The 25,267-nt window shown below is 46.9% G+C and overlaps 1 protein-coding gene across 1 annotated transcript in view; it reads left to right on the forward strand.

Moving 5' to 3' along the window:
- The window catches only part of parp6 (poly(ADP-ribose) polymerase family member 6), a 78,572-nt gene extending 54,676 nt beyond the window's left edge, over positions 1-23,896 (forward strand). Inside the window, exons 11-27 of the mRNA XM_033014798.1 lie at positions 1,017-1,083; positions 2,420-2,569; positions 2,980-3,130; positions 5,451-5,504; positions 6,299-6,394; positions 7,017-7,109; positions 8,397-8,522; positions 9,278-9,343; positions 10,624-10,691; positions 12,039-12,087; positions 13,294-13,406; positions 14,122-14,194; positions 16,285-16,354; positions 17,503-17,582; positions 18,884-18,947; positions 22,840-22,924; positions 23,453-23,896. Of these exons, the coding sequence (XP_032870689.1) occupies positions 1,017-1,083; positions 2,420-2,569; positions 2,980-3,130; positions 5,451-5,504; positions 6,299-6,394; positions 7,017-7,109; positions 8,397-8,522; positions 9,278-9,343; positions 10,624-10,691; positions 12,039-12,087; positions 13,294-13,406; positions 14,122-14,194; positions 16,285-16,354; positions 17,503-17,582; positions 18,884-18,947; positions 22,840-22,924; positions 23,453-23,546 (1,499 nt within the window). The 3' untranslated portion in view covers positions 23,547-23,896. The remainder of the gene's footprint in view (positions 1-1,016; positions 1,084-2,419; positions 2,570-2,979; positions 3,131-5,450; positions 5,505-6,298; positions 6,395-7,016; positions 7,110-8,396; positions 8,523-9,277; positions 9,344-10,623; positions 10,692-12,038; positions 12,088-13,293; positions 13,407-14,121; positions 14,195-16,284; positions 16,355-17,502; positions 17,583-18,883; positions 18,948-22,839; positions 22,925-23,452) is intronic.
- The last annotated feature ends 1,371 nt before the right edge of the window (positions 23,897-25,267 follow it).

Below are 25,267 nucleotides of genomic sequence, written 5' to 3' on the forward strand. Positions count from 1 at the left end.
TAGAAGATGGGATGTAATGTTAAAATTGTACAAGGCATTGGTGAGGCCAATTCTGGAGTATGGTGTACAATTTTGGTCGCCCAATTATAGGAAGGATGTCAACAAAATAGAGAGAGTACAGAGGAGATTTACTAGAATGTTGCCTGGGTTTCAACAACTAAGTTACAGAGAAAGGTTGAATAAGTTAGGTCTTTATTCTCTGGAGCACAGAAGGTTAAGGGGGGACTTGATAGAGGTCTTTAAAATGATGAGAGGGATAGACAGAGTTGATGTGATCAAGCTTTTCCCTTTGAGAATAGGGAAGTTTCAAACAAGAGGACATGACTTCAGAATTAAGGGACAGAAGTTTAGGGGTAACATGAGGGGGAACTTCTTTACTCAGAGAGTGGTAGCTGTGTGGAATGAGCTTCCAGTGGAAGTGGTGGCGGCAGGTTCGTTGGTATCATTTAAGAATAAATTGGATAGGCATATGGATGAGAAGGGAATGGAGGGCTATGGTATTAGTGCAGGCAGGTGGGACTAAGGGAAAAAAATTGTTCGGCACGGACTTGTAGGGCCGAGATGACCTGTTTCCGTGCTGTAATTGTTATATGTTATATGTTATAAACCACCATCTACAGTTCCTTCCTACACATTTGTTTAGCGAACTCTTCCGGTTTGGTTGGAGTTATATCCGCACATCATTGAGGAGGCTAGTGTTTATTGCGTATCCACGAATGGCCTAATTCTGCTCCTGTAACAATTGATGCTTTCAGAATGCCATTGGCTAGACAACTGGTGATGTGGGATAGAAATGAAGCAAGGACCAAGCATGGACTTGATGGGCTGAATGGCTTTCTTCCAGGCTGTAATACGTGCTATCAATGTAATACCTGTTTCACGTGCTAGCAATGGAATTCCAGAAGCTAGGATGAAAGTTCTTCCATTACACCATGCAACATCATATACCAATGAGCAAAATTGCCTTGGAAAGTATTGTGAGCCCTCACGGCTAATGCTTTTTAATTCCCCAACAGAGCCATCGGTAGATGTTTTCCAGCCATCCAACAAGGAAGGATTTGGTCTGGGATTACAACTAAAGAAGTAAGTATATCAGTAACCACCAAGCTCCTATACTCAGCGCAAGGATTCATACTCATACTCACTTTATTAGCCAAGTATGTTTTGTAACATATGGAGGAATTTGATTAGCCGTACATTCATACTAATAAAAAGCACACAAAATACATTTTAACATAAACATCCACCACAGTGACTCCTCCACATTCCTCACTGTGATGGAAGGCGAAAAAAAAGTTCAATCTCTTCCCTTCTTTGTCCTCCAGCAGTCAGGGGCCTCGAGCCCTCCGTTGACGGGGCCATCTTGACTCCCGTAGCGGCGGTGGGCCTCCACTTCAATGGTTCAATTGCACATTATTGTCGCATGTGCAAAGTGCAAATGCACAGTGAAATTATTTTCTTGCCAAATGTCCAGAAGCGTTATGCCATACCATCCCCGATTAGCAATTGTACAGAAATAGTCTACAGAGGTCGCATGCAATCAGCGCCGTGGCTTGGCACTTGGCATTTTCCAAGTCCAGTCCACGCTCCAGTTGTGAGCGGTGCCCAATTGAGGCAAGAGCAAGGCAGCTGCAGGGCCTCCAGCCGTCATCTTCCTTGGTCGACCAGCGAGCGGCGTCCTCTCCTCTCCTCTCCTCTCCTCTCCTCTCCACGCCCGTCCACCTTTGTTCCCCGGGGGTGTTGCCCGCAGTCGCTCATTACCTGGCGGTGGATTTGTTGCCGTCCAGTGCCCGGGGTTGTAGGTAAAGGTTCACGGGATGTAAGTCGTGGAGTAAGCCACGTATATCTGGCCCATGATTCCTTGTTGTATGATTCTATAACACCTTGGAACATATACCCTGAGGGAGTGGTAGACATGGTCACTGACAGCATTTAGGAAGTGTCTAGACAGGTTCTTGAATCAATTAGGTACAGAAGGCTCTGGGCCAAGACCTGGCACGGTGGCGCAGCGGTAGAGTTGCTGCCTTACAGAGGTTGTAGCACCAGAAACCCGGGTTCGATCCCGACTACGGGCGCTGTCTGTACGGAGTTTGTACGTTCTCCCCATGACCGCGCGGGTTTTCTCCGAGATCTTCCGTTTCCTCCCACACTCCAAATAATGTGCAGGTTTGTTGGTTAATTGGCTTGGCGTTTGTGTAAATTGTCCCTAGTGTGTGTAGGATAGAGTTAATGTGCGGGGATCGCTGGTCGGTGCAGACTCGGTGGGCCGATGGGCCTGTTTACACGCTGTGTCTCTAAAATAGACTAAACTAAAAATGGGTCAGTGTGGGGGTGATGGACCGAATGGCCCGTGTCCCTACTGAGTGACGAGGCAGGGAGTTCATACAATGGTCAACGTCCTGTGCTTTGTGTTTTGCAGAATTGTGGGAATGTTTACATCTCAGCAGTGGAAGCACCTCAACAATGACTTCCTGAAGCACCAGCAGGAGAAGAGGCAGAGTTGGTTCAAACCCAGCGGCGCGGTGAAGAAATTCCGATCAGGCCTCAGCATCTTCTCTCCCATCCCAAAGTACGGGGGTCAGAGGTGACGGGGGGGAGGCAGGAGAATGGGGTTAGGAGGGAGAGATAGATCAGCCATGGTTGAATGGCGGAGTAGGCCTAATTCTGCTCCTATCACTTATAACCTTATGAAGGGGCGAATGGAGCTGGCCTGTGGACTTGCTAAGAGGTGATAGAGCTGGAGTGAAATGTTGGCTATTTGGCTTCTGTAATTGTCCCTAGTGTGTGTAGAATAGAACTAGTGTGTAGATCAGGGGGTCGGCAACCGTGTTCTGCATTGGAGCCAGGACCCATGTCTGTGAGGCCACATCTATCGCCATAGTCTATCGCTATTGACTGGATAGCTCGCAACAAAAAGCTTTTCAATGTAAGCTCGTGAAATTAGTAATAAACTAAACTAAAGTCTATTTCTCTTTGCAGATCTCCAAGCTTTCCTCTCATACAGGATTCTGTACTAAAGAGTAAACTTGGGGTTCCCGATCTCCGGGTCAATCGTATTATTAACCGTTCCATCTCTTGCACTATGAAGACCCCCAAGCCTGAGCTCTTTGGATACCCCTCTGCAAATCAAGTAAGAGTAAACGGGGTACTGATTGGGGAAGAACTGTGTGTAAGAAGATGAGACTTCACCAGACTGATTCCTGGGATGGCAGGACTTTCATATGAAGAAAGACTGGATAGACTCGGCTTGTACCCGCTAGAATTTAGAAGATTGAGGGGGGATCTTATAGAAACTTACAAAATTCTTAAGGGGTTGGACAGGCTAGATGCAGGAAGATTGCTCCCGATGTTGGGGAAGTCCAGAACAAGGGGTCACACAGTTTAAGGATAAGAGGGAAGTCTTCTAGGACCGAGATGAGAAAATCATTTTTTACACAGAGAGTGGTGAATCTGTGGAATTCTCTGCCACAGAAGGTGGTTGAGGCCACACAGTTCATTGGCTATATTTAAGAGGGAGTTAGATGTGGCCCTTGTGGCTAAAGGGATCAGGGGGTATGGAGAGAAGGCAGGGATGGGATACTGAGTTGGATGATCAGCCATGATCATATCGAATGGCGGTGCAGGCTCGAAGGGCCGAATGGCCTACTCTTGCACCTATTTTCTATGTTTCTATGATCAGCCATTGAATGCGGTGCTGGCTCGAAGGGCCGAATAGCCTACTCCTGCACCTATTGTCCATTGTCTATTGTCTAAATGACCTGCAGTAGAGTAAAACTCTGTTAATCTGCCAGGTTAACGATGGTGCTTTATTTGGTCGCATGTGCATTTGTACAGTGGAATTATTTTTGCATATTTATACATGTTTTGGCACCATTTCCAAAAGTCCAAAGTCCACTCGGCCCACGAGCTCGGTCTAATGGAGCGGCTCCCGATCCAGGGAAGCCCCAGGACCTTCCCCCCTCGCCTTCGATCAAATCGGCCCGCGGACCGACGTCCCTCCCCTCTCCTCGCCCGCCCGCCCGGACACCAGGAGCACCTCCCATTCAGGAAGACGTTTTTCCAGTATCCCAGCACCTTGTGCGTCGCTTGCTGTACGAAGCCTTGAGTGCACTGGGCATCAACGGAATGGAGAGGAGAAGAGCCATCAAGAACACCACAGAGGCAGCGGAGAAGGCCTCGAGATGGCTCTAGATTAGATTAGATTAGATTATTTAATGACCACACAGTCAAGCTGGTGGAATTCAGGTTCAGTACAGGATGTTACAAGGTAGGCTGATTCCCGTCAAACATAACATAAAAAACACAACATTATACAATTTACAGTACATGCATGGGGAGGATATGTGCTGTTATCATAGTGTGTTCAGAATTCGGATTGCGTGTGGGTAAAAACTGTTTTTAAATCGAGATGTCTTGGCTGACAGTGAGCTGTAGCGCCTTCCTGATGGCAGCAGGTGGAAGATGTGGTGAGCTGGGTGGGAGGGATCAGAGATGATTTTCTTCACCCTTGACACAGACCGTTTGTGATGGAGTGATTCTATTGATGGAAGGGGAGTGCTGATGATTTTGGATGCTTTGGATGATCAGGAGAGAAGATCCATGGGGAGGAGCGAATGCCACCTGAACACAAGTCGTGGTCTGATCAACCACAGCTGGGTCGCCTGGGTGAGGGTGTCTGATGTTGAAAGACCCGAAACACCCAATGACCCCAGGTTACATGTTCAAGAAGGAACTGCAGATGCTGGAAAATCAAAGGTAGACAACATTCTGTCTGGGACGAAACGTCACCTATTCCTTCGCTCCATAGATGCTGCCTCACCCGCTGAGTTTCTCCAGCATTTTTGTCTACCTTCGATTTTCCAACATCTGCAGTTCCTTCTTAAACACAGAAACTTAAGTTAGACGTAAATTAATAGTAAATTAATACAAGACAGCGAAAATAAAGAGACTGCAAACAAAGAAACACAAGACGTTAGTACAATGCTACATAATTAGAAAACAAAATGAGAAAGAAAACAAAATGGTGGCATGGTGGTGCAGCGGTAGAGTTTTGCCTTACAGTGCTTGCAGCTCCAGAAAACCGGGTTCGATCCCGGCTTTGGTTGCTGTCTGTACGGAGTTTGTATGTTGTGGGTTTTCTTCGAGATCTTCAGTTTCCTCCCACACTCCAAAGACGTACAGGTTTGCTTTGTGTAAATTGTCCCTCGTGTGTAAGGGATAGTGATAATGTACAGGGATCGTTGTAGGGCCTGTTTCCGCGCTGTCTCTCCAAAATAAACCAAACTAAACCCCTGAGATTGTCTGTGTTGTTTGTGTCTCATTGCGTCTGATTCAATAGACAATAGGTGCGGGAGTAGGCCATTCGGCCCTTTGAGCCAGCACCGCCATTCACTGAGACGAGTATTCATTTATCATTCAATAATTCTGTTTCTTGCGCAATTTATTCACAGACTGGGAGTCATTGTAAGAACATTCCAACGTTAGAGTATGGCTTTCTCGTACAGGTAAGTTCAAGGAAACAGTTTAAACTGAATTAAACTCATTATAGACACAAAATGCTGGAGTAACTCAGCGGGACAGGCAGCGTCTCTGGAGAGAAGGAATGGGTGACGTTTTGGGTCGAGGCCCTTCTTCGGATTGAGAGTCAGGAGAGAGTAGACTAACATGGGCAGGACCTACCTACACAGTGAATGGAAGGCCTCTGGTGAGTGTGGTAGTCAGAATATTGAGTAGAGAGGTTGGGAGGCCATGTTGCAATTACAAAATATGTTGGTGAGGCCGCATTTAGAGCATTGTGTTCAGTTCTGGGCACCATGTTATCGGAAAGATGTTGTCAAGCTGGAAAGGGTGCAGAGAAAATGTACAAGGATGTTGCCAGGACCCGAGGGCCTGAGCGGGCCTGAGAGAGGTTGAGCAGGCTAGAACTCTAGGAGCGCAGGAGGATGAGGGGTGATATCATAGAGGTGTACAAAATCAGGAGAGGAATAGATCGGTTGGACGCACAATGACTCTTGCCATGAGTAGGGGAATCGAGAACCAGAGGACATGGGCTTAAGGTTTAACTATGGGTGCATGGAAAGGTGAGGGGTGATCTCTCTATGACTCTATAGTCAGGCAGCCTAAACCACTGAGTTACTCCAGCACTTTGTGTCTATCCAAATGAATAGTGTTCTCTTCCCCCCCCCCCCCCCTCATCTATTATGACAATTTGATGCATGTTGACAATGTTGACTTGAGTATCATGAAGAATTCTCTTGATTACATGGAGATTCATTTATATCTTCACGTTTGTGTTCAGACTATAAAGTATGCAGAGCAAAGGATCCCCACTTTGAACGAATACTGCGTTGTATGTGATGAACAACATGTCTTTCAGAATGGCTCAATGCTGAAGGTAAGTGTCATTAAGTTGGTCTTTGCGGCATGGCAGACATAGAGTAGAGATTGAGTCTGAAGAAGGGTCTCGACCTGAAACCTCACCTATTGAGCCTCAAGAAAGGTCTCGACCTGAAACGTCACCTTTTCCTTCTCTCCAGAGATGCTGCCTGTCCCGCCGAATTACTCCAGCATTTTGTGCCTAACTTCGATTTAAACTAGCATTCCTACACTACATGTCTCGTCCCCTTTGATGTCCTGTTTTCACACCTTACATTCTGTATCGCTGTGTCTCCCTCTCAGTCTGAAGAAGGGTCTCGACCCGAAACATCACCCATTCCTCTCTCCAGCGATGCTGCCTGTCCCGCTGAGTTACTCCACATTTTGTGTCTATCTTCACGTCTCAAATGTTTCTTGCCCGACTCAATCACCTCCTGGACTTACTGAGTAGTTTGGTTTGGTTTATTATTGCCACGTATACCGATGTACAGTGAAAAGCTTTTTGTTTGCATGCAACAAATCAGCGAAAAGACGAGACTGTTCTCCGCGGCACTCTGTGACACTGCTTCCTGATGGCTATAATAGATTGGCCTCTAGTGGTAGACCTGACCATTTTTGTTCTTCCCTCCGCTACCACCCAGCCTGCTGTGTGCACACGGGAACTCTGTGTTTTCTCATTCTACACACTGGGAGTGATGTCTGGAGCAGCGGAAGAGGTGGCCACAGGAGCAGAGGTGGGTAAAGCGGAGTGGATGGGGGGGGGGGGGGGAGACCTCTGGTGTCGTTTCACGTCTAAGCCAAAGATGATCAGGGTCCCAGGGACGGTCGGCCATAAACATTTGCTGTCTGTCTCTGAGCCTAGTTACTTCCATCCACCATCTATGGAGTCTCTCACATCTAAGCCCATGTACATACACTGCTCTTCTATCCAAGTGACCAGACAACAACACAGTCCCACAGAAGCCAATTAACCTACAAACCTGTACGCCTTTGCAGTGTGGAATGAAACCGGAGCACCCGGAGAAAGTCCACACGTTCACAGGGAGAATGTACAAACTCTGTACAGACAGTGCCCGTAGTCAGGATTGAACCCGGGTCTCTAGTGCTGTGAGGCAGCAACTCTACCGATGCTCCAGTATGCTGTCCTTGTTCCGACATACAAATCTTTACAGGGTTTCACAACACCCAATCTCTGATCCTCTTCTTTCTTGGATCCCAGCTGAGTTTTTAAAGTCTGGCCAATTGTCTATCCCCCTCCCCTCTTCACTTAAAATGGACTTCTTGCTTCCTACAGCCTAACCATACTTCCTAAGTCACATCACTGGTGGAACACATTCCTTCACATAATGAGGGGGATCTTCCATCGAGGGGATCTATCGCAGTCGCTGCCTCAAAAAGGCTGGCAGCATCATCAAGGACCCACACCATCCTGGCCACACACTCATCTCCCCGCTACCTTCAGGTAGAAGGTACAGGAGCCTGAAGACTGCAACGTCCAGGTTCAGGAATAGCTACTTCCCCACAGCCATCAGGCTATTAAACTCAACTCAAACAAAACTCTGAACATTAATAGCCCATTATCTGTTTATTTGCACTTTATCAGTTTATTTATTCATGTGTGTATATATTTATATAATGGTGTATAGACACACTGATCTGTTCTGTAGTCAATGCCTACTATGTTCTGTTGTGCTGAAGCAAAGCAAGAATTTCATTGTCCTATCAGGGACACATGACAATAAACTCACTTGAACCTGAACTTGAACTTGGATGGAAGCATCTGAAGCCATGAATCTTGGCATCCAAGTTTGATGTCACAGTCGGGAATGCTCCTCAAAGAACTATCTCAAGAACTATCTCCCCCAGTCTGAAGAAGGGTTTCGGCCCGAAACGTCGCCTATTTCCTTCGCTCCATAGATGCTGCTGCACCCGCTGAGTTTCCCCAGCAATTTTGTGTACCTTCGATATTCCCGCATCTGCAGTTCCCTTTTGAACACTATCTCAAGGACGTTTGTTTTCAGGTGGTGGACCTGCTGGTGGCCATGTGTCGAGCTGCTCTGGAGTCCCCGAGAAAAAGCATCATCTTTGAGCCTTACCCTTCTGTCGTGGACCCCAGTGATCCCAAGACCCTCGCGTTCAATCCCAAGGTAAGACATTGAAAGAAAATAGTATATAGAACAAACAACAGCACAGACACAAAAAGCTGGAGTAGCTCAGCGGGACAGGCAGCATCTCTGGAGAGAAGGAATGCGTGACGTTTCAGACTGAAGAAGTGTCTCGACCTGAAACGTCACCTATTCCTTCTGTCCAGAGATGCTGCATGTCCTGCTGAGTTACTCCAGCATTTTGTGTCTATGATTTGAAGCAGCATCTGCAGTTCTTTCCTAAACAAAGGTTCAGCGCAGGAACAAACCCTTCAGCCCTCAATGTCTGTGCTGAATATGAAGCCTAGACCAACTCTTATTTGCCTTCACATAATCTAAACTTTCCACATGTCTCTTAAATGCCACCATCATGAATGCTAATGTTACTTTCCAGGAGCAGAATTAGGCCATTCGGCTCATCGAGTCTACTCCGCCATTTAAACATGGCTGATCTATCTTCTCTCTCAACTCCTGCCTTCTCCCCGTAAACTTTGACACCTTTACCAACCAAGAACGTGATAATCTCTAGTTTAAAAACACCCAATGACTTGGTCTCCTTAGCCGTCTGTGGCAATGAATTCCACAGATTCACCACCCTCTGGCCAAATAAATTACTCCTCATTTCCATTCTACAGGCACATCCTTTTATTCAGAGCACAGTGACTCTATCCTGTGAGAAGGAATCTCTCCCCACCTTGGATCTTGGCAATTTAATCCATTATCAATGTAGCTTATTATTTTCCTCTTCTCTTTCTTAGAAGAAGAACTACGAGCGACTGCAAAAAGCCTTGGATAGTGTAATGTCGATTAGAGAAATGACACAGGTATGTCTCCAGCACATGGTGCTATAGTGTTGCTAACTGTTGCTGACCTGGCTATGACGACAGGCAAATGTCAGGCTTAATTAAGTTGTTAGATTTTCAACCTCTGCTGCAGCTTCATGTTTTGAGTGTAGGAAGGAACTGCAGATAGACACAAAATGCTGGAGTAACTCAGCGGGTGAGGCAGCATCTATGGAGAGAAAGTCTCGATCCGAAATTCCCACTCTCCATAGATGCTGCCTGACTCGCTGAGTTACTCCAGCATTTTGTGTCGACCTTCGATTTTACTAGCATCTGCAGTTCTTTCATGAACAAATGAACTGCAGATGCTGGTTTACACTGAAGATGAACACACTATGTTGGAGTAACTCAGCGGGTCAGGCAGCATCTGTGGAGAACGTGGATAGGTGACATTTCACAGAGTGCTGGAGTATCTCAGCGGGTCAGGCAGCATCTCTGGAGGACATGGATAGGTGACGTTTCACAGAATGCTGGAGTATCTCAGCGGGTCAGGCAGCATCTCTGGAGAACATGGATAGGTGACGTTTCACAGAGTGCTGGAGTAACTCAGCGGGTCAGGCAGCTTCTCTGGAGAACATAGATAGGTGACGTTCTGGGTCAGGAAGGAGGATCCCAACTCAAATCGTCACCTATCCATGTTTTCCACTTTGTGTCATCATCATCATCATCATTGACAACATCAACGGGCACGCTACCTTACAATGCTGCGTACGACAGTGATCGCAACTTCTACTGAAGTGTGTGGATGGCCGTTGGCTCACTAGGAGCTCATCCGCCCTTTAACAGGTCTTGTTTTTGGTCCTGCTGGGGGTCCACAGCCCCCTCCTCACCTGGAAAACCAGGTGGGGGAGACGGTTTAGTCACCGACTATCCGACCATGGAGCGGGTAGCACGGGATTACATGGTACCCGTGGCGGGGGGAACTCCCCCCCCGACCTGACTTTGTGCCCATTTGTGTAGACCAGCATCTGCAGTTGCTTATTTCTATAATCAGGGAAACTCAGGTTGGTTTAGCACGGAGGAAGGACAATGGGTTGGATGAGCCAACCCTTCTGTTGCCTTCTGATTTCATGAATTCCCGCCTACTATCTTCTGTTGTGCTGAAGCAAAGCAAGAATTGCATTGTCTTATCAGGGACACATGACAATAAACTCTCTTGAATCTTGAATCTTGAATTTCATTCTTTCAAATTAAGACAGAAATACGACGTTTTCTCAACAACCTGGGAAAAAACCCTTTCACTTGTTTCTTATCTATTGCAGGGATCGTACCTGGAAATTAAAAAGCAAATGGACAAGCTGGATTCTTTGGCTCACCCATTGTTGCAATGGTACTCATCTCATTATGTTTCTTTGATATTGTGTAATTATATATATATATATTTATAATTATAAATTATATTTATTCATAATTCATGCGCTGTTTAAAGTGCAAACTATCGGTTGTTGACAATAGGGTTAAAGCTTTGAGTGGTATCGGTAGTGTAGATCATAGAACATGGAGGCACATTGGCGCAGTGGTAGAGTTTCTGCTACAGCACCAGAGATGTGGGTTCAATCCTGACTACCGGTGCTGTCTGTATGCAGTTTGTACTTTTCCCACTGTAACCATGTGGGTTTTCTCTGGTTTCCTCCCACATTCCATGGTTTCTAGGCTAATTGGCCTCTGAAGATTGCCCCTCGTGTGTTGTGCATGAGTGATCGATCGCTGGCTGGCACAGACCTGGTGGGTCGAAGGGCCTGTTTCCATGCTGTATCTCTACTCTAATCTAACCATGACCTCTGGCCTATAATGTCTGTGCCGAACATGATTCCACGACCATCACTTACCTACCTGCATATAGCCCTTATCCTTCCATTCCCTGCATATCCAAATGCATAATACCTTTCCAGCATGAAATGAAAGGAAATGAATGGATTCAGATGCACTGTAGATCCCTGCACAGGATGTACGGATGAGGTGCATTGGATGGGACATGTTAACAGGTTGCTTTTAATCATTAAAATGGGGCAAGAATAGTTACTGCCAGCAAGGATATATGTACAAGTAGTCTTTGGGTGATGTAAGGATTCTGATCCTGACAACTCTCCTGAGGGCGTTTTCTCTAAGTCAGAAACATCCACTTTCTGTAGCTACCCATATCACAGAGTCATAGAGTGATACAGCATAGAAACAGGCCCTTCGGCCCAACTTACCCACACCGGCCAACATGCCCCAGCTACACTAGTCCCACCTGCCCGCGTTTGGTCCCATATCCCTCCAAACCTGTCCTATCCATGTACCTGTCTCACTGTTTCTTAAACGTTGGGATCGCCCCTGCCTCAACTACCTCCTCTGGCAGCTTGTTCCATACACCCACCACCCTTTGTGAGAAAAATTGAACCTTTTCCCCTTCACCTTGAACCTTGATGTCATAACACTCCACTTGCGCTTACGACAATTCAGTGTTTCAATGGTGTTTCTTTTGGTCACATGTGCAACTTCACGGTGAAATTCTTTGTGCGTGTGGGCACCGCCATTTTTGGCGCTGTTATTCAAAGTACGTTCTACGAGTACGACTCTGTTGACTTTAACTGGTGAACGAGCGGTAGGGAGGGAGAGAGGGGCAGGGAGGGAGAGATGCGCGACTGGGCAACTGTGCCGAACTATAACAGAGCTTTTCATCTTTATTTCCAAGGATAATCTCAAGCAACAGATCCCATATTGTGAAGCTGCCGCTCAGCAGAGTAAGTGGTTTCATTCCGTTGAATCGACCGGCGTGCGTTTGGGTGCCATTCAGCTGTGGCTTTGCATTGTTAAAGGGCCTGTCCCACTGTACGAGGTAAATCAGGAGTTCTCCCGAGTTTTCCCCTGATTCGAACTCGGAGAATGTCCGTAGGAGTTCGTGGATGTCCCGTAGCGGCTCGTACGAGTAACGTTAGGAAATCCGGTAAACTCGTGACGTGTTTTCAACACTGAAAAATGTCCACAAGTAAAATAAATACTCGTGATGAAAAAAAAAGTTACTTTTTACTCGTACGAACCGCTACTAGACATCCACGAACACCTACGGACCCGCTACGGACATTCTCCGAGTTCGAATCAGGGGAAAACTCGGGAGAACTCCTCGTACAGCGGGACAGGGGCTTAAGTGAGAGATTTAAATTATTCTGCATGAAATCACGATACAATGGATGGTGGAATGATGAAACCTAAGGAGGCGCAGTGTCGTAGCGAGCAAAGCTACCTGATTTATCAAGAGACCCAGGTTCAAGCCTGTTCTTCGGTGCTGTCTGAGTGGGGTTTGCACGTTCTTCCTGAGACCCTTTGGTTTCCCACCAGATGTACCTGTTTCATCCCACGTCCCAAAATACATCTCGGAAACATGTCGTCGTTTCGCCATTTGTCACTGAGTCTTGGAACTCTGTCCGCCCGCCCTTAGCACTGTGGGAATTCTGTTCCTGTTCTTCAAGGAGTTAGGTCGCCCTCATATTGAAGGGCAATTAAGGATGACCAATAGATATTGCTGTGATTTTTAGTTTATTTTATTTTAGAGAAACAGGCCTTCGACCCAAGGGGTCCGCGCTGACCAGCGATCCCCGCACATTAACGCCACGCTATACACACCAAGGACAATTTTACATATCGGTCTTTGCAGTCTTCTGGGAGGAAACCAAAAACCTTGGAGAAAAGTCACAGGGAGAACGTACAAACTCCGTAGAGACAGCACCCTCAGTCGGGATCGAACCCGGGTCTCTGGCGCTGTGAGGCAGCAACTCTACCGCTGCGCCACCGTTGCTCCTCATTACAATGTAATGTAAATGAATATTAAAAGGGGTGTTTCAGTGGCAGGTTATTGTGGAGTGTTTGGCTGTAGTTGGGGAGGGGGCAAGGGGGGGGGAGGTCCAAGCTGCCATGACTTTGTGAACCTGCCATGTCTTTTATCTTCACAGCAGTTAAAATTCATGCACACATCACATCAGTTTCTCCTGCTGAGCAGCCCGCCCGCCAAGGAGGCTCGCTTCCGCACAGCCAAGAAACTCTACGGAAGCACCTTCGCCTTTCAGTAAGTCATCCATCTCTGCCATTGAGTCACAGTCAAAGAGTAATACAGTGTATAAAACAATGGACGGTGTTCTGGCGGTGGTGGCCTGAGTCCGGGGTTCGGCCGCGGGCCAGCGGCTGCGTCAGCAGGACTGGTGGGCGGCAGCTTCGACCACCCCGGGCCACGGTGTTTGAGCCGCGGGACAGGTTTTTAACATCGCCCGGGGGGTATCGCCTCAGCGCAGAGGGAGAAGAGGAGGGAAGAGACTGGAGACCTAAGACTTTTGCCTCCATCACAGTGAGGAGATGCTGGGTGGACTCACTGTGGTGGATGTTAATATGTGTTTATTGTTGTTTTTTATTGTATTGTATTGTATGTATGACTGCTTCAATTTCGTTCAGACTTCGGTCTGAATGACATTAAAGGTTATCTTATCTTATCTTATCTTATGATCTATTCTACATTTTCCTTGACCTTCGTCTCTATTGATGTCTCATTTTCACACCACACCCTTCCATATCTCTGTGTCTCCCTCTCCCCGGACTCTCAGTCTGAAGAAGAGTCACAACCTGCAATGTCACCCATTCCTTCTCTCCAGAGTTGCCGCCTGTCCCGCTGAGTTACTCCAGCGTTTTGTATCTATCTTCAATTAATGATATTCCTTTCTTGCACGGTTAAAGCTACTCTCTAATAATATTCTCTGCTAATATTTGTCTCAATCTTCCCTCTTTCTCAGCGGCTCACATATTGAGAACTGGCATTCGATTCTGAGGAATGGCCTGGTCAACGCATCTTACACTAAATTACAAGTAGGTATTCTCTTACGAATGGGACCGCTCGCAACGTCAATCTCTGGGCAAATGCGTTAAGAATATCATGGATCGTTTTCTCAGTGTGTTTCACAGTTTCCTGCCTTATAAGGAAAATGGGGTTGAAAAGGATGGTGCAGTTGCCAAAGGAATTCACCAAGGCATCACAAAGAGATAGACTTTGGTTGTTTTCGGGGGGACAGTAGTGTAACGAGGGAAGATCTACACTAAATGCTGGAGTAACTCAGCGGGACAGGCAGCATCTCTGGAGAGAAGGAATGGCGACGTTTCGGGTCGAGACCCTTCTTCAGACTGAGAGTCAGGGGAGAGGGAAACTAGAGATAGGAAAGTACGAAAAACACAAGGTGTGAAAAGGACAGATCAAAGCAGACGATGGTCAAGGAAATATGCAAGAGAGTATTGTTGGCTGAGGGGAAGGTGACAACGAGGCATAAAAACAGTAAACGTAATCAGGAGGACAGTGAAACCCGTGGGAGAACTAGGATGGGGGAGGGACGGGAAAGCAAGTTAGAGAAATCAATATTCATATCGCTGGGTTGTAAGCTGCCTCACAGCCACAGAGACCCGGGTTTGATCCCGACCTCGGGTGCTGCCTGCATGGAGTTTGCACGTTCTCCCTGTGACCTCGTGGGTTTCCTCTGGGTGCTCCGGTTTACTCCCACATCCCAAAGGTTTGTGGGTTGATTGGCCCTCGTTAAATTGCCTCTTGCGTGTAGCCGTGTGGTAGAATCTGGGCAGAGTTGATAAGAATACAGAGAGGATAAAGTTGGATTGGTTTAATGATGGATTAAACCCATCTGTCCGTACAGAGTCTGGACCTTCTCCCCGTGACTTGCCCGATTCTCTCCGGGTGCTCCTGTCTCCTCCCACACTCCAAATGTGTCGAGGTTTGTAGCTTAGTTGGCTTGGTGTAAGTGTAAATTGTCCCTAGTATGTGTAGGATTGTGTTAGTGTGCGGGGATCGCTGGTCGGTGCGGACTCGGTGGGCCGAAGGGCCTGTTTCTGTGCTGTATGTCTAAACTAAACTAAACCTGATTAGTGTCAATGAATGCTTGACAGTCAGTGTGGACTTGGACCTGTTTCCTTGCTGCATCTCTCTCTCTCTCCCTCTCTCTATCTCCATCTCTCCCTCTCTCCCTCTCTCCCTCTCTCCCTCTCTCCCTCTCCCCCTCTCTACCTCTCTCCCTCTCTCCCTCTCTCCCTCTCTCTCCCTCTCTCTCCCTCCCCCTCTCCCTCCCCCTCCCCCTCCCCCCCCCCCTCCCCCTCTCCCCCCCTCCCTCTCCCTCCCCCCTCTCCTCCCTCTCCCCCTCTCTCTCTCTCTCTCTCTCTCTCTCTCTCTCTCATCTCTTCTCTTCTCTCTCTCTCTCTCTCATCTCTCTCGTCTCCTCTCCTCTCTCCTCCCTCTCCCTCGCTCCTCTCTCCTCATCCCTCTCCCTCTCCTCTCTCTCCCTCCTCCCTCTCCTCTCCCTCTTCCCTCTCCTCTCCTCTCCCTCTCCCTCTCGCCATCTCTCCTCTCTCTCCTCCTCCCTCCCCGTCTCTCCATCCCTCCTCGCCTCTCTCCCGTCTCCCTCTCTCTCTGCTCCCCTCTCTCTCCTCTCTCTCTCTCTCTCTCTCTCTCTCTCTCCCTCCTCTATCTCTCTATCCCCTCTCTCATCTCATCTTCTCTCTACCACCCCTCTCCCCTCTCCTCTCCTCTCGCTCCTCTCTACTCTCCTATCTCTCTATCTCTCTCTCCTATCATCTCTCCCTATCCTCCTCTCTCTACCTCCCCCTATCTCTCTCTCTCTCTCTATCTCTCTATCTCTATCTCTATCTATCTCTCTATCTCTCTACCTCTCTCCCTATCTCTCTCTCTCTCTACCTATCTCTCTATCTCTCTATCTCTCTCTATCTCTGCCTCTCTGCCACTTTCTCCTCACAACTCCATGTGGGATATTCAGCCAGTGCAACGTTGGTACATGGTGCAGTCTGGTCTCCATGTAAATATTGTGATGTATTGAAGCCTTTGGTTACAGTTCAAGTATTTGCTCACCTGTAGTCGTAACGATCACACTGCTGTCTCTTACAAGCTGCACGGTGCAGCCTATGGCAAAGGCATCTATCTCAGCCCCATCTCCAGCATTTCATTCGGTTACTCAGGTAAGTGATCTTTCTGTTTGCCCTCGCTCTGGCCACTGCAATGTAGTTAGTTTAGTTTATTGTCACGTGAACCGGGGTACAGTGAAAAATGTTGTTGTTGCGTGCTAACTAGTCTGCAGAGAGACTATACATCTTGGTTCTTGGTTTCTTGGTCCTCCAAAATATTCCAAATGGAATTTAAACTGGAAGTGGTGAAGGGAGGGCTTAAGCCAGAAAGGGTTATTGGGAAGAAAGTGCTACTTTAAATTTAGTTGCATCTGGTTGGGTAACTATAGTTGGGTGGAGATTATTCCATGCTTTCATTGTGCGGGGGAAGAACGAATTGCTGTACACATCTGTCTTTGGAGCTGGGATCACAAATTGGATCGAATGCCCTCGTCTGCTCCTAATTGGTTTGGGTTTGGTGTAGGTCTTGTAGTCTATGTCGAGCTGACCATTTAACATTTTGTAAAAACCGGTCAAACGGTGAGCTTCACGTCTGTCTGTCTTGGAGAGGGTTTATTACATGATTATACATGATTATAATCGAGTCATCCACAGTGTAGAACAGTGTCGGACTGGCCAGGGTGTCAGCTTGCCCGATGGCAAGTGGGCCCCCTTTGTCTCCTGGCAACCAATATTTTTAGACCCAGTCCGCCACTGGTGTACAAGATACATCTTAAAGGGTAAAATGTGAATAACATTTAGTGCAAGGGAAAGTCCAATGAAAGATACTCCAATGAGGTAGATAGTTGAGGACTACTCTCTTGTTGGTTGTGGGATGGTTCAGTTGCCTGATAACAGCTGGGAAGAAACTGTCTATGAATCCAGCAGGTAGACAAATATGAAAGGGTATATAAAAGGGGACACTGGCAAAGGTATATATATATTTAAAAAATCAATGATGCTGGAAATACTCAGCAGGGCAGGTGGTATCTACGGAGAGAGAACCTTTCAACAGGCAAGAAATAAAACAAGTTCGTTTTTGAATAACGAGACAAAGCCTGAGACACTTTTTCAGTCTCTACCCGAAAATGCACCCACTCCTTCTCTCCAGAGATGCTGCCTGTCCCGCTGAGCTACTCCAGCATTTGGTGTACATGTAATAAATAGCTGGCCATGGTGTCGATTGCGAGGTGGAAGACTGAAGGAGCGTTTGCTTTTTGCAGGAATGGGCAAAGGGCAACATCGCATGCCGTCCAAGGACGAGTTGGTACTTCGCTACAACAGGATGAACACGATTCCCCAGGTATTAGTAGCCCACTTCCTTCCCACCATCTGTGCCTGCCGCCTCTGTCACCCTTTGTATTGAAATTGACTTGAACGTGACACTGCACAGTAAAATTCTTTGCCTGCATGCCCAAGGTATGCAAATAGCCGCCATGTAAAGGGCGCTTACAATGGTACAAACTCCCCCCCTCCCTCCACACCAGGTCCCCATTGTGCTTATAATTTACTGGATTGTCCCCTTGTCGTGGTGGAGAAGCTTGTGTGGTCCTGAGATCCTGAGAGCGATGCCGTCTGGAGCTATGCTCCTGGTAGGGCCACCCATGGCGGTGAGGTCGAGGGGGAGGTCTGGTCTCTGACAAAGAGCAATCCAACCAAGACCTTAACGGTGGAACAGGCGGAGGACGATGGCTGACCGTAGTGGAGCGTCACAACGGCAGGGAAGGCGGATGAAGGCTGCAGCAGAAAAGGGTCTCCGGTCGCCTTGGACTCCATGCCACTGGATCCTGACCCAGATCTGTCAAGGACCGTGTGTGGGGTGGCTGTCTGTGTCTGTGCACCAGTCTCCCCACGTTAAACAAAGTCACGCACAGGCACAGTCACGTGAGGGGACAGTGAGACTCGTTTCGAGTGACCGCCGATGATGATGTAATTTACTGCTATAATTGAAAGAATGTGTGTGTGTGTGTGTCGTGTGTGCGTGCGTGTGTGTGTGTCTTGTGTGTGTGTGTTTGTGCGTGTGTGTGTCTCTGTGTGTGTGTGTTTGTGCGTGTGTGTGTCGTGAGTGTGTGTGTGTGTGTGTCTGTGTGCTGTGCGTGTATGTGTGTGTTTGAGTGTGTGTGTGTCTTTGTGTGTGTGTTTGTGTGTGTGTGTGTTTGTGTGTGTGTGTGTGTGTGTGTGTGTGTGTGTGTGTATGTGTGTGTGTGTTTGTGTGTGTGTGTGTCTGTGTGTGTGTGTGTGTGTGTGTGTGTGTCTTGTGTGTGTGTGTGTGAGAGAGAGAAAGACACCCTCTAGCTATATTGTGTTAATGTGTGTCTGGGAGTGTGTGAACATGCATGTATAAAAGGGCGTGTGCTTGTGCAGGTGTGTGCATGTATGGTTGTGTGTGCGTTCATGCACATGTAACTACGATTACACAGAGTGAAGTTGTGACCTATATTAGCCACAACTTTCCATCAAAAATCTATTTATTCTTCATCACATAAAATATACATGTACACTGAAACAGAAAATGAGTTCCGTCGGTTCTCGGCCTCCTGGGCGGTATAATTCACCCATTTCTCCTGCTTTCAGAAGACTAATATCCATTTTTTTCTTCTACAGACAAGACCCATTCAATCCAGATTCTTACAGAGTCGAAACTTGAATTGTATAGCACTTTGTGAAGGTAGGAATCTCCTTTGCATTCTCCACAGCTCGGAGAGGATTGCCAGCGCTATTTTTTACATTTGTTAAATAACCTATACCTGTACTAGCCTATTTATTCACCAAGCATGGATACTGTGAGCAAGGAATCTAGTGAACACGGAATCAAGGGATACGGGGAGAAAGCAGGAACGGGGTACTGATTCTCGATGTTTAAGAAGGAACATTGGATGAACTACAAAAATTGTTCATCCCAGTTTGGCAAAAGAATAAATCAGGGAAGGTAGTGCATCCGTGGATAACAAGGGAAATCAGGGATAGTATCAAAGCGAAGGATGATGCGTACAAATTAGCCAGGACTGGGAGAAATTCAGAGACCAGCAGAGGAGGACAAAGGGCTTAATTAGGAAAGGAAAAATAGATTATGAAAGAAAACTGGCAGGGAACATAAAAACTAACTGCAAAAGTTTTTATAGATATGTGAAAAGAAAGAGATTAGTTAAAACAAATGTAGGTCCCTTGCAGTCAGAAACAGGTGAGTTGATCATGGGGAACAAGGATATGGCGGACCAATTGAATAACTACTTTGGTTCCGTCTTCACTAAGGAAGACATAAATAATCTGCCGGAAATAGCAGGGGACCGCGGGTCAAAGGAGTTGGAGGAATTGAGTGAAATCCGGGTTAGCCGGGAAGTGGTGTTGGGTAAATTAAATGGATTAAAGGCCGATAAATCCCCAGGGCCAGATAGGCTGCATCCCAGAGTACTTAAGGAAGTAGCTCCAGAAATAGTGGATGCATTAGTAACAATCTTTCAAAACTCTTTAGATTCTGTTCCTGAGGATTGGCGGGTAGCAAACGTAACCCCACTTTTTAAGAAGGGAGGGAGAGAGAAAACGGGGAATTACAGACCAGTTAGTCTAACATCGGTAGTGGGGAAACTACTAGAGTCAGTTATTAAAGATGGGATAGCAGCACATTTGGAAAGTGGTGAAATCATTGGACAAAGTCAGCATGGATTTACAAAAGGTAAATCATGTCTGACGAATCTTATAGAATTTTTCGAGGATGTAACTAGTAGCGTGGATAGGGGAGAACCAGTGGATGTGGAGTATCTGGACTTCCAGAAGGCTTTCGACAAGGTCCCACATAAGAGATTAGTTTACAAACTTAAAGCACACGGCATTGGGGGTTCAGTATTGATGTGGATAGAGAACTGGCTGGCAAACAGGAAGCAAAGAGTAGGAGTAAACGGGTCCTTTTCACAATGGCAGGCAGTGACTAGTGGGGTACCGCAAGGCTCAGTGCTGGGACCCCAGCTATTTACAATATATATTAATGATCTGGATGAGGGAATTGAAGGCAATATCTCCAAGTTTGCGGATGACACTAAGCTGGGGGGCAGTGTTAGCTGTGAGGAGGATGCTAGGAGACTGCAAGGTGACTTGGATAGGCTGGGTGAGTGGGCAAATGTTTGGCATATGCAGTATAATTTGGATAAATGTGAGGTTATCCATTTTGGTGGCAAAAACAGGAAAGCAGACTATTATCTAAATGGTGGCCGACTAGGAAAAGGGGAGATGCAGCGAGACCTGGGTGTCATGGTACACCAGTCATTGAAAGTGGGATGCAGGTGCAGCAGGCAGTGAAGAAAGCGAATGGTATGTTAGCTTTCATAGCAAAAGGATTTGAGTACAGGAGCAGGGAGGTTCTACTGCAGTTGTACAGGGTCTTGGTGAGACCACACCTGGAGTATTGCGTACAGTTTTGGTGTCCAAATCTGAGGAAGGACATTATTGCCATAGAGGGAGTGCAGAGAAGGTTCACCAGACTGATTCCTGGGATGTCAGGACTGTCTTATGAAGAAAGACTGGATAGACTTGGTTTATACTCTCTAGAATTTAGGAGATTGAGAGGGGATCTTATAGAAACTTACAAAATTCTTAAGGGGTTGGACAGGCTAGATGCAGGAAGATTGCTCCCAATGTTGGGGAAGTCCAGGACAAGGGGTCACAGCTTAAGGATAAGGGGGAAATCCTTTAAAACCGAGATGAGAAGAACTTTTTTCACACAGAGAGTGGTGAATCTCTGGAACTCCCTGCCACAGAGGGTAGTCGAGGCCAGTTCATTGGCTATATTTAAGAGGGAGTTAGATGTGGCCCTTGTGGCTAAGGGGATCAGAGGGTATGGAGAGACGGCAGGTACGGGATACTGAGTTGGATGATCAGCCATGATCATATTGAATGGCGGTGCAGGCTCGAAGGGCCGAATGGCCTACTCCTGCACCTAATTTCTATGTTTCTATGTTTCTAACTGCAAATGTTGGAAAATCGAAGGTAGATAAAAATGCTGGAGAAACTCAGCGGGTGAGGCAGCATCTATGGAGCGAAGGAAATAGGCAACGTTTCGGGACGAAACGTTGCCTATTTCCTTCGCTCCATAGATGCTGCCTCACCCGCTGAGTTTCTCCAGCATTTTTATCTACCTACTGATTCTGGATGATCAGCCATGATCATATTGAATGGCTCGAAGGGTAGAATGGCCTATTCCTGCACCTATTTTCTATGTTCCAGAACAAGGGATCACAGTTTAAGGATAAGGGGGAAATCTTTTAGATGAGAAAAACATTTTTCACACAGAGAGTGGTGAATCTGTGGAATTCTCTGCCACAGAAGGTAGTTGAGGCCAATTCATTGGCTATATTTAAGAGGGAGTTAGATGTGGCCTTGTGGCTAAAGGGATCAGGGGGTATGGAGAGAAGGCAGGGATGGGATACTGAGTTGGATGATCAGCCATGATCATATCGAATGGTGGTGCAGGCTCGAAGGGCCGAATGGCCTACGCCTGCACCTATTTTCTATGTTTCTATGAACGAGTGATTTATTTTATTTATCTGGTTTGGATTACTAGGATCCAATCTTCACAACTTCATTAGGTCACAGGAGCAGAATTGGGCCATTCAACCCATCGAGCCTACTCCGACATTCAATCATGGCTGATCTATCTCTCCCTCCTAACCCCATTCTCCTGCCTTCTCCCCATAACCCCTGACACCCGTACTAATCAAGAATCTGTCCACCTCTGCCTTGGAAATATCCATTGGCTTGGCCTCCACAAATCTGCGGAGCAGGTTTATCCTGGAAACCTGAAGTTTCTGATTTGAGGAATGGTTTTTATTTCTGTCAGTGGTTTCCAGCAGGGTGGTGATCCAATCCTTCCCTCTCCTGCAGTGGTCCATCTGTTCCCTCCAAACCTGTCTTAACTGTTTCTTAAGCGTTGGGATAGTCCCAGCCTCAACTAACTCATCCAGCAGCTTGTTCCATATAACACTGGATACTGTGAACAAGGAACTGTATCCATATGCCAAACTCTGCAATTTTACCTCAACCCAACCATTTCAATACTGGTCCATCACTGATCTTCTGGCAACTGGTGATCTGACCGCCCCCCTCCCCCCACTTCCATACAGAGAAACCCCCCCCCCCCCCACCGGAGGTTCCACCGAAAATGTGGCACCGATCGGCGCGGAAATCTCGATGAGGTCGATCCCGACCTCATCGAGATTTCCGCGCCGATCGATGGATCGAATTTGCCCCCCCTGAGGCCGGGGGTCTGGAACTCTGGCCCTGCCGGAATCCGACCCCAAGGCCGACTTTGGTTGTCGGTATCTCGGACCCTAAGGCCGTGACCTCTGTTGTTCCGGCGAAACGGAGAATCCAGGAAGGCTCTGGAACCGAGGGGAGCGGAAAATCGTTCGTGGTGGACCTGTAGCAATACAGACCGAAATGGTTGGCCAATGAGAATCATCTGGCTGTAAAAACTCCCAGTGATGTCGATGCAAGATCAAGTTACAAATTGTTGATGAAATCCTGTCCTTTCAACTTCTCTCTCTTTTTTTAATGTTATTTTTCCGTAGTTATAACTTCAAAAGACCTCCAGAAACACGGGAACATTTGGGTCTGCCCTGTCTCGGACCACGTCTGCACTCGTTTCTTTTTTGTGTGAGTATCGTCCTACCTACGACCTCCTACAACCTCCTATGACCTCGTGACGACCATGCTGCGAGTATGAGTCAAGGGCAAACTCGGCAGAGGTCATGAAAGTGGGACAGGCCCTTCTTCTTCTTCTTGCGTATGGCGTGCACAGCCTAAAGTTGTGGGACAACTTGTTCTATTTGATCTTATTTGATTGTGCACGCCGGGTTGATTGCATTCGTCGAAACAGGGCGGACCACGTGAAGATTGTAATCTTCCACCCCGGACAAGCCCTTAACTCAGCGGGTCAGGCAGCATCTCTGAAGAAAAGGAATAGGTGATGTTTTGGGTCGATACCCTTATGAAGAAAGGACTCGACCCGAAATGTCACCTATTCCTTCTCTAGCATTTTGTGTGTGTGTGTGTGTGTGTGTGTGTCTTGAACAATTTTTCTACTTGTTGCTCGGCTTGGACTTTCGAAAATTGTCACGCGCTCCAAGCTCATAGAATTAACATTCCATCTCCCGGTGACTAACCTGGCATTGTCGCTTGCAGGTATGAAGACGGACAAGTTGGTGATGCCAACATCAATACTCAGGACCCCAAAATCCAGAAGGAGATTATGCGTGTCATTGGCACTCAGGTTTAAACCAGCCAAACTTTGCAGAGTACCGACAGAACGATCTAAAAGATGCCCTCCACAGATCTGAGACCCACCTCAATCATTTCCCAACCTTCCTTCCCTGGGCTTTCGCAAGAATTCTTTATAAATATTTTCAGCAGGAAAGGTTTTTAAAGCCAGAACAAAAGAGAAATCAAACATCGTTTATCTCAAACCATGCATCAGTGCTGTAATGGTGTTATGATACATGTATATATATTTAAATATATATATATAGAATGTGCTTTTTTGTATGACTGTATTGTGTATGTTTGACAAGAAAATGTCATCAGTTTCATTAAATTATATGTATGAAAAATAAATATTTTGCACAATTATGACTGAATATGATTATATTTGGAGTTGTGAAGGAAGGAACTGCAGATGCTGGTTTACACCGAAGATAGACACAAAATGCTGGAGTAACTCAGCGGGACAGGCAGCATCTTAGGATAAACAAAGATGCTGCCTGTCCCGCTGAGTTATTCCAGCAAAATGCTGTATTTTGAGTTGCCCAGTTACTGCTTCCAATGGTATCAGAGTCCACTCTGACCAGCGATCCCCACAAATGAACACTATCCTGCACTAGGGACAATTTACAAGTTATACCAAGCCAATTAACCTACAAACCTGTACGTCTTTGGAGTGTGGGAGGAAACTGGAGCACCCGGAGAAAACCCACACTGGTCACGAGAAGAACGTACAAACTCCGTACAAGACAGCACCTGTAGTCGGGATTGAACCTGGGACTCTGGCGCTGTGAGGCGGGAACTCTACCTCTGCGCCACCCTGCAATTCAGTTGTTGTTCTGACCTGAGAAATGCTCGGTGTAAAATCTAAGTTTCGAAACTAAGCACTTGCTTTTAAGAATGAAGAAAATCACAGCATATTTCATCTTTGGAAGCAATTCTTGGGCAATTCTTGCCGCTTTGAACTGTGGTAGTCCTCAGAGATGCTGCACAAAAATGCTGGAGAAACTCAGCGGGTGCAGCAGCATCTATGGAGCGAAGGAAATAGGCAATGTTTCGGGACGAAACCCTGAAGGAAATAGGCAACGTTTCGGGTCGAAACCCTGAAGGAAATAGGCAACGTTTCGGGTCAAAACCTAGAAGGGTTTCGACCCGAAGCGTTGCCTATTTCCTTCGCTCCATAGATGCTGCTGCACCCGCTGAGTTATTTCAGCATTTTGTGTCTATCTTCAACGTACACAGGAAGGGGCTGGGACAGTCGCTGCTGGTAGAGCCACTCCCTAACTGCACCAGAGTCCCGGGTTCAATCCTGACCTTGGGTGCTGTCTATCCGATCGATGCACATTCTCCCTGTGACCAGGTGAGTTTCCTCCAGCTTACCCCAACATCCCAAGGACGTGGAGATGTAGGGAGTGGATGGGCATTAGGCCATTCGGCCCATCAAGTCTATTCTGCCATTCAATCATGGATGATCTATCTTTCCCTCTCAAGAACATTCTCCTGCCTTCTCCCCATCAGGGTACTGGCTAGAAGGAGAGGTTTGAAACATTTGGAGTATATTCTCAGGAGCATTGGACATTATGCTTTCAGTATAAGATTATAAGAGGCATTTACAGCCATAACCTTTTTTACTCACAGTTTAAGGATAAGGGGGAAATCTTTTAGGTCCGAGATGAGGAAAACATTTTTCACACAGAGAGTGGTGAATCTGTGGAATTCTCTGCCACAGAAGGTAGTTGA

This window comes from Amblyraja radiata, chromosome X, assembly GCF_010909765.2.
Source record: "Amblyraja radiata isolate CabotCenter1 chromosome X, sAmbRad1.1.pri, whole genome shotgun sequence".
Classification (NCBI taxonomy): Eukaryota; Metazoa; Chordata; class Chondrichthyes; order Rajiformes; family Rajidae; genus Amblyraja; species Amblyraja radiata.